Source organism: Perognathus longimembris, chromosome 4, assembly GCF_023159225.1.
Source record: "Perognathus longimembris pacificus isolate PPM17 chromosome 4, ASM2315922v1, whole genome shotgun sequence".
NCBI lineage: Eukaryota > Metazoa > Chordata > Mammalia > Rodentia > Heteromyidae > Perognathus > Perognathus longimembris.
The window spans coordinates 1,452,049-1,465,329 of record NC_063164.1 but is presented as its reverse complement, the minus strand read 5'-3'; the positions used below and the strand labels follow the sequence as shown (position 1 = coordinate 1,465,329).

Genomic DNA, 13,281 nt, shown 5'->3' with positions numbered 1-13,281 from the left:
GAATAGAGTCCCAACTCCATTTTGAAAATTTATTACTCTACAGCAGTCCCAGCACTACTTGGTAAACACCAAACAAATGAAAACTCTGGCCTTTCTCTACTGAACGAGCTCAGTGCCCTGGGCAGAAATCACCGAGCCACTCCTGGCTCTCCATTCTGTTTCACCACCAGCCCTTCCTGCAAGTGTCACCATCTGGTCACTGTGGATCTGTACTGGGTTTGAGATCTGGAAGCGCTGAGCCCTGAGACTTTGTTCTCCCCACTCCCGTCGTGTGGTTTGTGCTGTGCTCCTAGCACCTGTATGAATTCCAGGGTCTGGGTGCAAAAGAGGCGGCTGAAATACATCGAGTAGCGGGAGGTGTTCCCCAGTGGGATGTTTGCATTAAGCGTTCAGAGGGACAGTGGCGGCTCCGTAGAACGACACCTGCCCAGCAAGCACAAAGCCCCGAGCTCAGAGCCCAGGTTCAAAGACAAACAGCAAACGTATCAAAGACAAAAAAAACCGAACCGGGTGAACGTGCTGGCTGGAGCATGAGCATGGACTTTCCTGCTAGAAACATGGCTGGTTGCACCAGCGCCTGCCTAGCAAGCACGGGGCCTGCGTGCAGACCCCAGCGCACCCTCCCCAGAGACGCCATTTATTGCGAGAAGTAGTCTCCCTTGTGGGAGTGAGCCGGGAGAGGTCCACGGTCCACAGCGCAGGCAGTCGGTGAAGAGTCAGTAGACTCGTTTTTGGGTGTGTGTTTTCCTCTTTGTCGGTGCAGGAGTGTGACCTCGGGGCTTGTGCACGCTGGGTGAGGCTTCCGACCCAGAGCCACACCGAGCTTCTGATTTTATGCAGATGCAGTCTTGCACTCGCTACTCAGAGCTTCTCCCACTTAGGCGGGACTCCAGGTGTGGGGCCCCCCGCCTCGCTCATTCTTGGAGACAGAGTCTTAATCACATCTTTGCTGGGGATGCTCCATCACCGTCTTCACTGCCCTCGTGGGTGAGGCGACGAGGGAGCTCCCTCCCGCACCCAGCCGGAACGTGGAGGGGAGAATTGATGCGCGTGTTCAAGCCAGAGCGGCGGCTTCAGAGAATCCTCAGTTTGCTCATGCCTCTCAGGGCGGGAACCTGGCTCACCGGGGCCCCCCGGGACTCTTCCGCAAGGTCAGCTGATCACGCACGCTCACCTGATCACACAAAAGCATTCCACAGCCTCACCGGCTGAGTGCGTGTGTCACTGAGCCCTCGGGGATGACGGCCCGGCCAGCGTCTGAGACCAGCCGTCTTTGCCACGGCATCTGTGTTCACTTTCCTGAGCTGTGATCATGGGCGGTGGGGGGGGGGGGCGTGTTCCACGTGTACCCCATCCTCTTCAGTTTGCTTCCGTGGCATTTTGTAACATTCCACCTTTTACGGTTCTTTCAAAGATTCCCGTGGCGCCCCTCTGGGATAGAATGTGAATCCCTCAGAATAGGAACCCCCGCTCACGGCGCCGTGAGTGGATTTTCCCTGTGTATTCCGCTTCCAGGGCCGGTCTCGAGTGTGCGGAAGTGGACTCGGTTCTCCGGGCTGGTCTCCCGCCTCGTAGCTCTCTGCACTGTTCCTTCTGGAAGCGCATCGGTAGCTTCTGTAGGGTTGCTACACAGCCTGTTATTTTAAGTTAGTGTTAATACGTTAGTAATTTTTGAAGAAAAAGAATATGACCCAAGTAATTATGTTTTTCTCTTAAAAGTTGACAGCTTATTATTTTAACAAACTGAAATAAATCATGCTTTGCTAATAGCTTCGTTCTGTTTTCAAAGAAAGCCCACATATGGTCCTTAAAGAAATCTAAATACCTAAGCATGTGGTAAATAGTTATTGATTCGCTCACCAACACCCATTAGTCCCCACTCATTCATTTACCCCTTTTCCGTCTTCTCAGAGTTGTAATTAGTCCAACGCTCCTGGCAGCACCTTGCCCACGGCCATCTGTCCCTTCTCCTGTCCCCACGACTGGGCGGTGACCGCTCCCGCAGACTGCCCCCACCCCGTCCCTCGCTGGCTGCCCCACCCCCCCCCCCCCCCAGCGCGGCCAGGATGCAATCATACGATCCGGAGCTCTGTCCGGGAGGCGCCCCTGGCCGCGTGGACCGAGGGGGCCCGAGGCCCCGCTCGGGCTCCCGCCGCGCGGTCGCTGCGGTCCAGCCTCGGGGCGCAGAGGCGGAGGCGGCGGCTCTGCTCCCCGCGGCAAAGCCCATCCCCAGCGGCAGAGCCCCTGCGGGGACCCCCGGCCAGGCGCAGGAGGACGGGGCGAGGGGGGCCGACGGGGGCCGGTCCTCGGGTAACTGGGGTTCAGGGTCCCATTTCCGCCTGCCCCGAGACGTGCAAGGGGGGGACCCGCGGGCGAACCGCGCACACAGAGGCCGCCGGGGGCCCTGACTGCGCGGCGCGGCCCGCCTCGTGAGTGTGTGTGCACGCGGGCGTACACGAGCGTGCGTGCGCGTGTGGCCACAGCTGTGCCACTGTGTTTGCTGGGGGCCGGAGTGTCCGGAACCTTCGCCCCAGGCTCGACCCTCCGCGTGCGTGTGTCACGGCTGCCCCGCGTGGAATGGCCGACCGTCTCCCCGCGGGACGGTCACGCTGCTCTCCCTCTCGCCTCGTGGCCTCATGGCCTGGTGGGAAGGTCGTGCTCTGCTCCTCCGGGCGCTGCGGGCAGACGGGCGGGCGGGCGGGGCGGGCGAGGAGAAGCCCTTGCCGGGCCGGGGGGCCCAGACGCTGCCCCGGCCGCCCAGCGCTCACGGCTCGAGGGGCCGGGAGTCTGCTGCTCCGGCTTCGCCAGCCCGACGCGGGGCTCCGCGTGCCGGGCTCCAGCCGGCGCTGGCCCTGGAGCTCCGCAGCTTTGGTCACCCCGGCCCCAGAGAGCCGCACACCCTGCGGGGCCCAAGCAGCAGCACCTTCAGGTGTTACACCCTCCTGCGGGCCTCAGGTGCTGGGGGGCTCAGCCCGCAGGCCTCGGGTGCTGGGGGGCTCAGTCCCGCAGGCCTCGGGTGCTGGGGGGCTCAGCCCCGCGGGCCTCGGGTGCTGGGGGGCTCAGCCCCGCGGGCCTCGGGTGCTGGGGGGCTCAGTCCCGCGGGCCTCGGGTGCTGGGGGCTCAGTCCCGCGGGCCTCGGGTGCTGGGGGGCTCAGTCCGCGGGCCTCGGGTGCTGGGGGGCTCAGCCCCGCGGGCCTCGGGTGCTGGGGGGCTCAGTCCCGCAGGCCTCGGTGCTGGGGCTCAGTCCCGCGGGCCTCAGGTGCTGGGGGGCTCAGTCCCGCGGGCCTCAGGTGCTGGGGGGCTCAGTCCGCGCGGCCTCAGGTGCTGGGGGGCTCAGTCCCGCGGGCCTCAGGTGCTGGGGGGCTCAGTCCCGCAGCCCCAGGGCTGGCCGCTCCCAGGACATCTCCCAGACACCAGGCGGCACCGCAGCTCCACCTCCTGCAGCCTAGTTACCTCCTCACGCCGCTCCCCGAGGTCCTGCCCTAGCTGGCTTCTGGAACTCTCGCCCTTCTTCACTTGCCACTGTCACCCCTGAGAGGAGGGAGGGAGGGAGGGAGGGATTGAGGGAAGGAGGGAGGGAGGGATGGAAGAAGGGAGGGGGAGGAGGGAGAGGGAGGGGGAGGGAGGGAAGGAAGAAGGGGGAAGGGAGGGAGGGAGGGGAGAGGGGGGAGGGAGTGAGTGAAGGTAGGAGGGAGGAGGGGGAGGGAGGGAAGGAAGAAGGGGGAAGGGAGGGAGGGGGAGAGAGGGGGAGGGAGCAGGAGGGAGGGAGTGAAGGAGGGAGGGAGGGAGGAAAGGAGGGAGGGGGAGGGAGGGAGGGAAGGAAGAAGGTGGAGGAGAGGAGGGAGGGAGGGAGGGAAGGAAGAAGGGAGGGAGGGGGAGGGAGGAGGGAGGAGGGAGGGAGGGGAAAAGCAATTCCAGTGCAGGGCGTGACGCAGGTGTCCTGCCGTGGCCCCCGTCGCTGGCCCTCCCTCGGTGGCGGCCTCGGCCCCCCGGCTATCGGGGCACGGGCTTTGAAACGCGGAGAGCCATACGCGGCGCGGGTGACAAGGCTGCCTCCCGGGGGCGGCAGAGCCAGAGCGGGGGGGGGGGTGATGACCCAGTGCGGGGATCCCACGCCCCCCCCCCCCCCCCAGAGCGGCTGCTTTCGTACAATGCAGTGGGAACGGCACAGGAAACGGGGCGCGGCGGCTCAAGCCTGGAGCGTTAACTTGCGGGGAGGCAGGGCCAGCGGATCGTGTTTAAAATCGTTCCGGGCACGATCGATCGAGAGACCCCATCTCAGCCGAGGGCGAGGCATGGCGGAGCGCACCTGCGGTCCCAGGTGACGGGGCAGGGAGGGCGGAGGCCCGGGCTGGCTCTCCAGGCAGCCAGCCTCCTACCTCCAGGGCGAGTTCCTTCCCCCCCCCCCCCGTACCCATGCTGGGCTCTGTGCCCCCAGCTTTGGGTTTGGGGGAGCGTTCCATCGTGGGCCGGGGCAGTGCTCTGGCTGGGCCACGCACCCCCCGTCACCTCCGCTTGCAACGATGGAACAGCAGTGTGCCGCCGGGATCACAGCGCGGCCCGGAACGGCCCGGAACCGTGCAGCCCACGGCGGCGGACGGGGGCTTGGGCAGCCAGGGAGGCCGGAGCCGGAGTTCCGCAGAATGCCCCCGGCAGGGGCCCCCCCACGCCCCCGGGGAGCCCTCGGCCCTGCCCGCGCGGCCCTTCGTGATGGTGTGAACCGCAGCAGGAGAGACACGCAGCCGCGCCGGAACCGCAGCCGGGTCTGCGCGCCGCCCAGCACGGAGCGTGAGTGCGAGTGTCCGGTGGGGTGGCCGTGCGTGTCCGCGTGCCGTGTCCGCGGCCGTGGTGTGGGCGTGTGCGCGCACCTGAGGTGAGCGACTTGCGTGACGGTGCGAGTGCGTGTGACCACACATAAGCGTGCATGGCTGGGTGTGCGCGTGCGCGTGAGTGTTCCTATGCACGCTTTGACCGTGGGGAAATCGTACCCAGTGGAGCGACATTCCTCTTGCGAGTAGGGAAGGGCAGACACCAAGACTGGGGGGGGCTGTGACTCAGTGGCCTCACTAGGCACAAGGTGACCGCGTCCCTGCAACGAGGGATCGGAGGCGGGTGTCCAGGTGCTCGGGGCTCTCGCTCTGGTCACCAACTGGCCCCGCATGTGGGGATTCACGAGACGGTGACAGTGAAGCGCAAACCGGGGGACCGGGTGGACACCGCCATGGGTGGACGGGGGCTGACCGGCCCTCTGTGAAGCCTGCCTCAGGAACCCGAGTGGACACCGCCACGGACGGGGGCTGACCAGCCCTCCGTGAGGCCCGCTTCCGGAACCCGAGTGGACACCGCCTGTTTCTGGCCAACGCATCACGTGTGCTCGGAGCGCGGGCCCCATCTTCTGCCTTTCTGCTCTGCGCTTGCTGTGGCTCTGTCTTGCCCCAGTGACTCTTGGGAAGGAGGGACTGGCCGCGCCACCCAGCCTGCGGGCCGCCACGCCCTCAGGGGCGCCAGCGCGACTCCGTCCCGAGGCTCGGGTGTGTCCCCTGAAATCCCCCGTGGGTCCTGCCACGCCGCGGGCGCCGAGCTGCTGCGGCTCGTCTGTCTGGATGCCTCAGCCCCCGGCGGCCCTGCCACTGCCGATGCCAGGCTGGGCCCTGAAGGAGGGCCCTGAGAATCATGGCCGCCTGCACCAGACCTGGGGGGCGCCATCTTGATGGTGTTCTTTCTGGGGAGGGGACACGCACGTGCACACACACACTTATGTCCTTGTATCTGAGTCCCAGGTCCTTGCACCATGTGCTGGTCTGCACGTGCGCGCGCACGCGCACACACACACACACACACACACACGTCCTTGTCTTTGAGTCCCGGGTCCCCGCGTGTGTGTGCAGCCGGAACGGGGCCCGGCGGGGAAGGTGGGGGCGCTGGGTGGGGACTGGCGGCCTCAGGCGTCCGGCACGCGGGGCTGCGTGCCGCGGTTCTGTCCTCCGCACCGCTGGCCGGCGAGCAGGAGCGCTGGCCCTCGAGGGGCTGGACGCACCGTCCTCTCCCCCCCACCCCCGTGGCGTTTCCCGGAGCCGGTTGTCCCCAGCGCCCCCCGCCCCCCGTGCCTCCCTCTTCCCTTGCTGCTCCCCCGCCCGGTCCCTCCGTGGCTCCCCCGCCAGCCGGGAAACAACAGGCTGCGAGAGTGGACACCCCGGCTCTCCCCTGCTCCTCCCCAGCCCCCAGGGCGCGGGCGGGGGGTGGGCGGAGTGGACGGTAGCAGCTCCTCTTCCCCTGGGCTTGAGTTGAGGTCAGTGACCCCCAGGGTCTGTGGGGTCAGAACGTGCCCAGCGGGGTCAGAGCGTGCCCAGCGGGGTCAGAGCGGGGTCAGAGCGTGCCCAGCGGGGTCAGAGCGTGCCCAGCGGGGTCAGAGCGGGGTCAGAGTGTGCCCAGCGGGGTCAGAGCGTGCCCAGCGGGGTCAGAGTGTGCCCAGCGGGGTCAGAGTGGGTCAGAGCGTGCCCAGCGGGGTCAGAGCGTGCCCAGCGGGGTCAGAGTGGGGTCAGAGTGTGCCCAGCGGGGTCAGAACGTGCCCAGCGGGGTCAGAGCGTGCCCAGCGGGGTCAGAGCAGGGTCAGAGTGTGCCCAGCGGGGTCAGATTGGGGTCAGAGCGTGCCCAGCGGGGTCAGAGCGTGCCCAGCGGGGTCAGAGCGTGCCCAGCGGGGTCAGAGCGGGGTCAGAGGCGTGCCCAGCGGGGTCAGAGCGTGCCCAGCGGGGGTCAGAGCGGGGTCAGAGCGTGCCCAGCGGGGTCAGAGCGGGCTCAGAGCGTGCCCAGCGGGGTCAGAGTGTGCCCAGCGGGGTCAGAGTGGGGTCAGAGCGTGCCCAGCGGGGTCAGAGCGGGCTCAGAGCGTGCCCAGCGGGGTCAGAGCTTGCCCAGCGGGGTCAGAGCGTGCCCAGCGGGGTCAGAGTGTGCCCAGCGGGGTCAGGGGGTCAGAGCGTGCCCAGCGGGGTCAGAGCTTGCCCAGCGGGGTCAGAGCGTGCCCAGCGGGGTCAGAGTGTGCCCAGCGGGGTCAGAGCGTGCCCAGCGGGGGTCAGAGTGTGCCCAGCGGGGTCAGGGGGTCAGAGCGTGCCCAGCGGGGTCAGAGCGTGCCCAGCGGGGTCAGAGTGTGCCCAGCGGGGTCAGGGGGTCAGAGCGTGCCCAGCGGGGTCAGAGCGTGCCCAGCGGGGTCAGAATGTGCCAGCGGGGCCAGGGGGTCAGAGCGTGCCCAGCGGGGGTCAGGGCGTGCCCAGCGGGGTCAGAGCGGGCTCAGAGCGTGCCCAGCGGGGTCAGAGCGTGCCAGCGGGGTCAGAGCATGCCCAGCGGGGTCAGAGTGTGCCCAGCGGGGCCAGGGGGTCAGAGTGTGCCCAGCGGGCTCAGAGCGTGCCCAGCGGGGTCAGGGCGTGCCCAGCGGGCTCAGAGCGTGCCCAGCGGGGTCAGGGCGTGCCAGCGGGGTCAGGGCGTGCCCAGCGGGGTCAGAGCGTGCCCAGCGGGGTCAGGGGTGTGCCCAGCGGGGTCAGAGTGTGCCCAGCGGGGTCAGAGTGTGCCCAGCGGGGCCAGGGGGTCAGAGTGTGCCCCAGCGGGGCCAGGGGTCAGAGCGTGCCCAGCGGGGCCAGGGGGTCAGAGCGTGCCCAGCGGGGTCAGGGCGTGCCCAGCGGGCTCAGAGCGTGCCCAGTGGGGTCAGGGCGTGCCCAGCGGGCTCAGAGCGTGCCCAGCGGGGCGGCAGGCGGCCGCACCCTGTTGGGCAGCAGGTCCCCCAGCTCTGGCCCGCCGCCGGGTTCCCGCCGGGGTCCCGGCCCCACCCTCCGTGCCTGGCCTGCAGCGTCTCCTCGGTGCCGCCCGCGCCCTCTGGTGCCGCCCGGGCCGTCAGGTTGCCAGGCAAGCCTCGGAATTCAGCGGGGAAGCTCTCCCGGCTGGGCGGCGCGGCCGCCGGGACCCGTGCGCCCCCTTGTGCCGGGCCCCGGGCACTGCAGCACCCTCGCCCACGGGCGGCCCGAGGCACCCCGCTTCCTAGGGGTGAGGCCGGCTCCCGAGCCCCCCGCCCTCCCCGCCTCCCCCCGCCTGACTCGGACAGGAGCTCGGCGCCCCGCCCCGTCCCCGCGGTCACGTCACCGGAGCTGCGCAGACGCAGGCCGTCTCACATCCTGAAAAGCTGAAGTGTCAGCAGAGCCGGCGCGGGGTCGCCGTCCAGCAAAGCCAGGAACCCGGTGGGGCCCGGGGCAGCCGCCTGCCCTCCGGGGAACGCGCCAGTGTCGCCGAGGCACTTCCTGCCGAGGCCCCTCCAGGGCCTGTCCTGAGGGGACAGTCACCCACGCCAGGGGCGGGCCCCAGGGCAGCCGTGCTTCCTGGGCCCCGGCCCCCGCCTCCCCGGGGCCTCCCCTCCCAGCCCTGGTCAGAGCCAGGGCCCCGCCTCCACCCCCCCCCCACCATCCTGCACACACACAAGCACAGGTCACACACATTGCCGTGCATGCACAAGTGCAGACAGTGCCACACCGTCATGCATACAGTCACGCCTGCATAAAACTCACCAACACGCATGCAAGCACACACATTCACACCTGCCAACGGCCATACACAGACATTCACACACACGCACACACATGCGCTCACTAGCAATATGTAGGCGGTCACCCCATCCACCCCCACTGTCATGCGTGAAGAAACATAGAGCACCCCACACTGACTGCCACGCACTGTTGTGTATGCACACATGCACACACGTGCAAGTCACACACAGTCTTGTGTGCATGCGCACACCTTCCCTGACACGTGTGCCGATATCTAGGCTTGTGCGTACATGCTCACAGGAATGTTTACACGCCTTCACATATGCAAGCCACACGCCACTGTCATACATAAAGCACACTGTCATATACCCACCACACATACATGTGCACATTCAAATAGCAACGTAGACACGTGCACAGTGATGCACCTCACACACAGACACACACACAGCCCCATGCAGGCTCAGACACACACGCAGGCATGCACATAATCCACATTTGCTGTCATGCAAGCAAACACACACACCTACCCATATTCAAATGTTACACATTGCCACACAGGCGAGCCTTCTCATATGCACACTTACTGACATGCATGGAGACGCGCACACTCGTCACACAACTCATCCTCATGTATGGAGACACACACGGTCAGCACGCAAGTACACATGTACACTCAGAATATGCACACGCATGCACTTATACACGAGCAATGTCAAACACAGATGTTCGCACGCAATCACGTGGATATTTACGGTCATACATTCACACAGGCACACGCATGCACATTGTCACATGTAGAAATGTGTGTACAGCCATGCATGCGCACAAATGCAGACATGCCCAGCCATTCACTCTCATGTATGCGAACACACACGCATGTTTGCCACACGTGGACACACGTGTCGCACACATGCACACCCCCCACTTATTGCTATGTACAACACATCGCCTACATAGTGCCATGTATACACACAGTCACACATACACACTTTCATGCACGCATGCAAATCGCACGAAACTGTCATGCATGAACACATGCACACAGCAAACCTTCCCTGGTCACACATACACTCACTGTCCTGCACAACTATGTGCATACATACACACTCAATGCATACACACGTGCACAATACAGCCCACCGCTGTACATGCACACACACACACACACACACTCAACACCAGACATGACACCATGCACACGGAGACCCTCACTGACATTCATACATACGCGTACACACTCACGGGCACACATGCACACATATGTACTCACCGAATGTACCCACGAACACACTCACAGTGTGCGCACACCTTCTCCTACACAATCGACTCCACCCTACATACGTGCAGCCACACATGCACACACACATGCAGTCATGCACACACACACAGCCTCGCCTCCGGGCACAGCAGCTACTCACACGTTCGTGCACGCCCAAACACACAGCATCACCTCACATCGTCCAGGGGCAGCTCGGACTCCGTCCTCCTCTAGGAGACTTTCCCGAGGAACGCAGCATCAACAGAGATGCAGCCCCACCCCGGGGAGGCTGCGCAGACCTCCCGACACACCGCAATTTAGCGCCTCGCTGACTAGAAGGTTCTGCTGTGGAATATAATATTCGCTTCCTCTTCACAGAAGCACAAGGCCCATTAACGTTATTTCCTAAGACACAGAACAGCTTGTGCTCTGAAGATGAACTTAAGCCGCTCAGTAGCCCAGACAGGCTGCCTGGGCCGGGGCGTCAGCCCCACCTTTGGAGTTGTGTGGGGTCCCACCTCAGCTTTGGGCCTCGTCCTGTGTGTGGCTACCCCGCCCTGCAGGGGTCTTGGAAGCAAGGGCCGATGACATCTTGCTTATCTTGTCAAAGCTCAAAGCAGGGACTGTACCAAGAGTGCTTCTCTCTATTCATGAATGTATGTTTTCTAGGGTATTTTCCTTTTTTCTTCCTTTCTTTATTTTTCCCTCCCTCCTTCCCTCCCTCCCTTCCTCCTTCCCTCTCTCCCTCCCTCCCTCCCTCCCTCCTTCTCTCCCTCCCTTCCTCTCTCCCTCCCTCCCCTCCTCCTTCCTTCCTTCTCTCTTTCTTCCTGTTGGTTGTGGGGCTTGAACTCAGGGCCTGGGTGCTGTCCCTGAGCTCTTTTGCTCCAGGCTAGTGCTCTACTACTTTTAGCCACAGCTCCACTTCCAGTTAATGGGAGATAAGAGTCTCACAGCCTTTCCTGCCTGGGCTGGCTTTGAACTGCAATCCTCAGATCTCAGCCTCCTGAGTAGCCAGGATTACAGGCATAAGCCGCTGGCACCCAACTCTAGGGTAACATTTACAAGCTTGTATGGTTGAGCCCTCAGGAACTGGGGTTCAAGGAAAAGAACAAAGACCTAAAATGATTTCCAACCTTTGCTTTCAAAAGAAGTCATCAAGATAGTATCTGTCATGAAAAATGACTGTCTTAGAAAGCGACACATTCTGGATTCCACCAAGGACCTAGGCAAGAATGTTCCGGAGGCCCTGTTCATAGAATCTGCTCGGCACCTGGAACAGTCTCGGTATCCGCTTCACAGAGGACAGATGAGCATTGTCTGCCACACCCAGCCACGGAAGCGCTGCCCACCGTGGGGGCCGTGGCTCACCCAGCCACGGAAGCGCTGCCCACCGTGGGGGCCGTGGCTCACCCAGCCACGGAAGCTCTGCCCACCGTGGGGGCCGTGGCTCACCCAGCCACGGAAGTGCTGCCCACCGTGGGGGCCGTGACACACCAGCCACGGAAGCGCTGCCCACCGTGGGGGCCATGGCTCACCCAGCCACGGAAGCTCTGCCCACCGTGGGGGTCGTGGCTCACCCAGCCACGGAAGCTCTGCCCACCGTGGGGGGCCGTGGCTCACCCAGCCACGGAAGCGCTGCCCACCGTGGGGGCCGTGACACACCAGCCACGGAAGCGCTGCCCACCTTGGAGGCTGTGGCTCACCCAGCCACGGAAGCGCTGCCCACCTTGGAGGCTGTGGCTCACCCGACCACAGAAGCTCTGCCCACCGTGGGGGCCGTGGCTCACCCAGCCACGGAAGCTCTGCCCACCTTGGAGGCTGTGGCTCACCCAGCCACGGAAGCGCTGCCCACCGTGGGGGCCGTGGCTCACCCACCCACGGAAGCTCTGCTCACCTTGGAGGCTGTGGCTCACCCGACCACAGAAGCTCTGCCCACCGTGGGGGCCGTGACACACCAGCCACGGAAGCGCCTCCCACCGTGGGGGCCGTGGCTCACCCAGCCACGGAAGCTCTGCCCACCGTGGGGGCCGTGGCTCACCCAGCCACGGAAGCGCTGCCCACCGTGGAGGCTGTGGCTCACCCAGCCACGGAAGCGCTGCCCACCGTGGGGGCCGTGGCTCACCCAGCCACGGAAGCGCTGCCCACCGTGGGGGCCGTGCCCAGCTGTCTGCACCCCGGGTCTCCTGTGTGCTCTGCTGAGAGGCTGAGAACAGGCACAGCTGACCGGCAGCAGGCAAGTCAGAGCAGTGTCCACTCGGGGTGCGTGAGGAGGCGTGGCGGCCATGCACACGCCCTGACTCGTTTTCCCCCCAGCGCCGAGGACCAAACACAGGGCCTTGCGCGCGTCGGGCACGTGCCCTTCACCGAGCTAGCCCATGCCTGGATCTTTACAGGGGGCCCGGGGTAACGAGCCCCCACCGAAGGGCACCCTGGGGGGCCAGCGGCACAGCGCTCCCTGGCCTGGGCTGGGGGCGGGGCGGATGCACGGGGCAGTGCTCCCATTGCCGGTGCGCACTTGGAAACCTGCGCCGTGACTATTGAAGAAGTGGCGGCCAGCGGCTAGAGGCTCCCTGCAGCACCCCGCAGAGTGCTTCCTGCGACAGGGAGACTCGGCACCCATGTTCCCACCGCTGCGGACCCCAGGGCTGGCCCGGGTGCTCCAGCGGCTCCCGCAAACGCGACGTGACTTCTGGGCTCGTGGGTGCCCGTGGGGAGCGGGGAGGAAGCTCAAGGGGTGTCCCACCCCACGGCCCACGGTGCGGTTCCTGCCGCGGCGGGTGGAAGAGCACTGGGGACTCCTGGGGACTTCCGTGTCTGGTTCGGCACTCAAGTGAGGTGGGCCAGGCCGGGGGACAAGGCCCAAGGTCCTGGGCATCTTAGAACCCACCCGGGCGGGAATGAGGGAACAGAACCCTGGGGAACATGCCCAGAAAAGCCTCCCCTCCAGCAGTGGGCCTTCTTGGACCCCCCCCCCGCCTGCTGCGAGGCGTGGCTGGGACACAGACGTGGCCTTCCACTCTTGCTCTTCCCTGGGGAGCTGGGAAGCCCGGCTGGGCTAGGGGGGCTTCGCCACGGCCCCTCCCTGGGGTCTGAGAGGCCAGAATCGGCCCAGGAACCTGAACCCTACCGACTGTGGGCTGGACAAGAGGGGCTTGGCGTCGCCCCGATTTCTTGCTCTCCGTGTGAGAAAAGCTGTTTTTCTCTATCACAGTGTGTGGCTTCCCCTCTGTCAATCTTGCCAGGTGTTGTTTTTTTTTCCTGAAAAGTTCCTAGTTTGGCCCGGTGTCTTGGCCCTGAGTGATTGAATTTTAGTTCCATTCTTGTCCGGCCTGCTATAAGCTCCTTGAATTGTAGTCACACTTGGTGTCTGCTTGAACTTAGGGCCTGGGCACTGGACCTGCCCGAGCTTTTGTGCACATGGCTAGCACTCTACCACTTGAGCCCCAGTGACACTTCTGGATTTTGGGGGGTTAATTGGAGATAAGAGTCTCATGGACT

General features: G+C 64.8%; 1 protein-coding gene across 1 annotated transcript in view; it reads right to left on the bottom strand.

Moving 5' to 3' along the window:
- Window positions 1-4,463, bottom strand: part of LOC125350094 (mucin-4-like) — a 15,161-nt gene extending 10,698 nt beyond the window's left edge. The window contains exons 1-3 of the mRNA XM_048344327.1: window positions 4,415-4,463; window positions 2,769-2,900; window positions 2,079-2,314 (exon numbers count right to left, since the gene is read on the bottom strand). Coding sequence (XP_048200284.1) covers window positions 2,079-2,314; window positions 2,769-2,900; window positions 4,415-4,463 — 417 coding nt within the window. The remainder of the gene's footprint in view (window positions 1-2,078; window positions 2,315-2,768; window positions 2,901-4,414) is intronic.
- Between the last annotated feature and the right edge of the window lie 8,818 nt (window positions 4,464-13,281).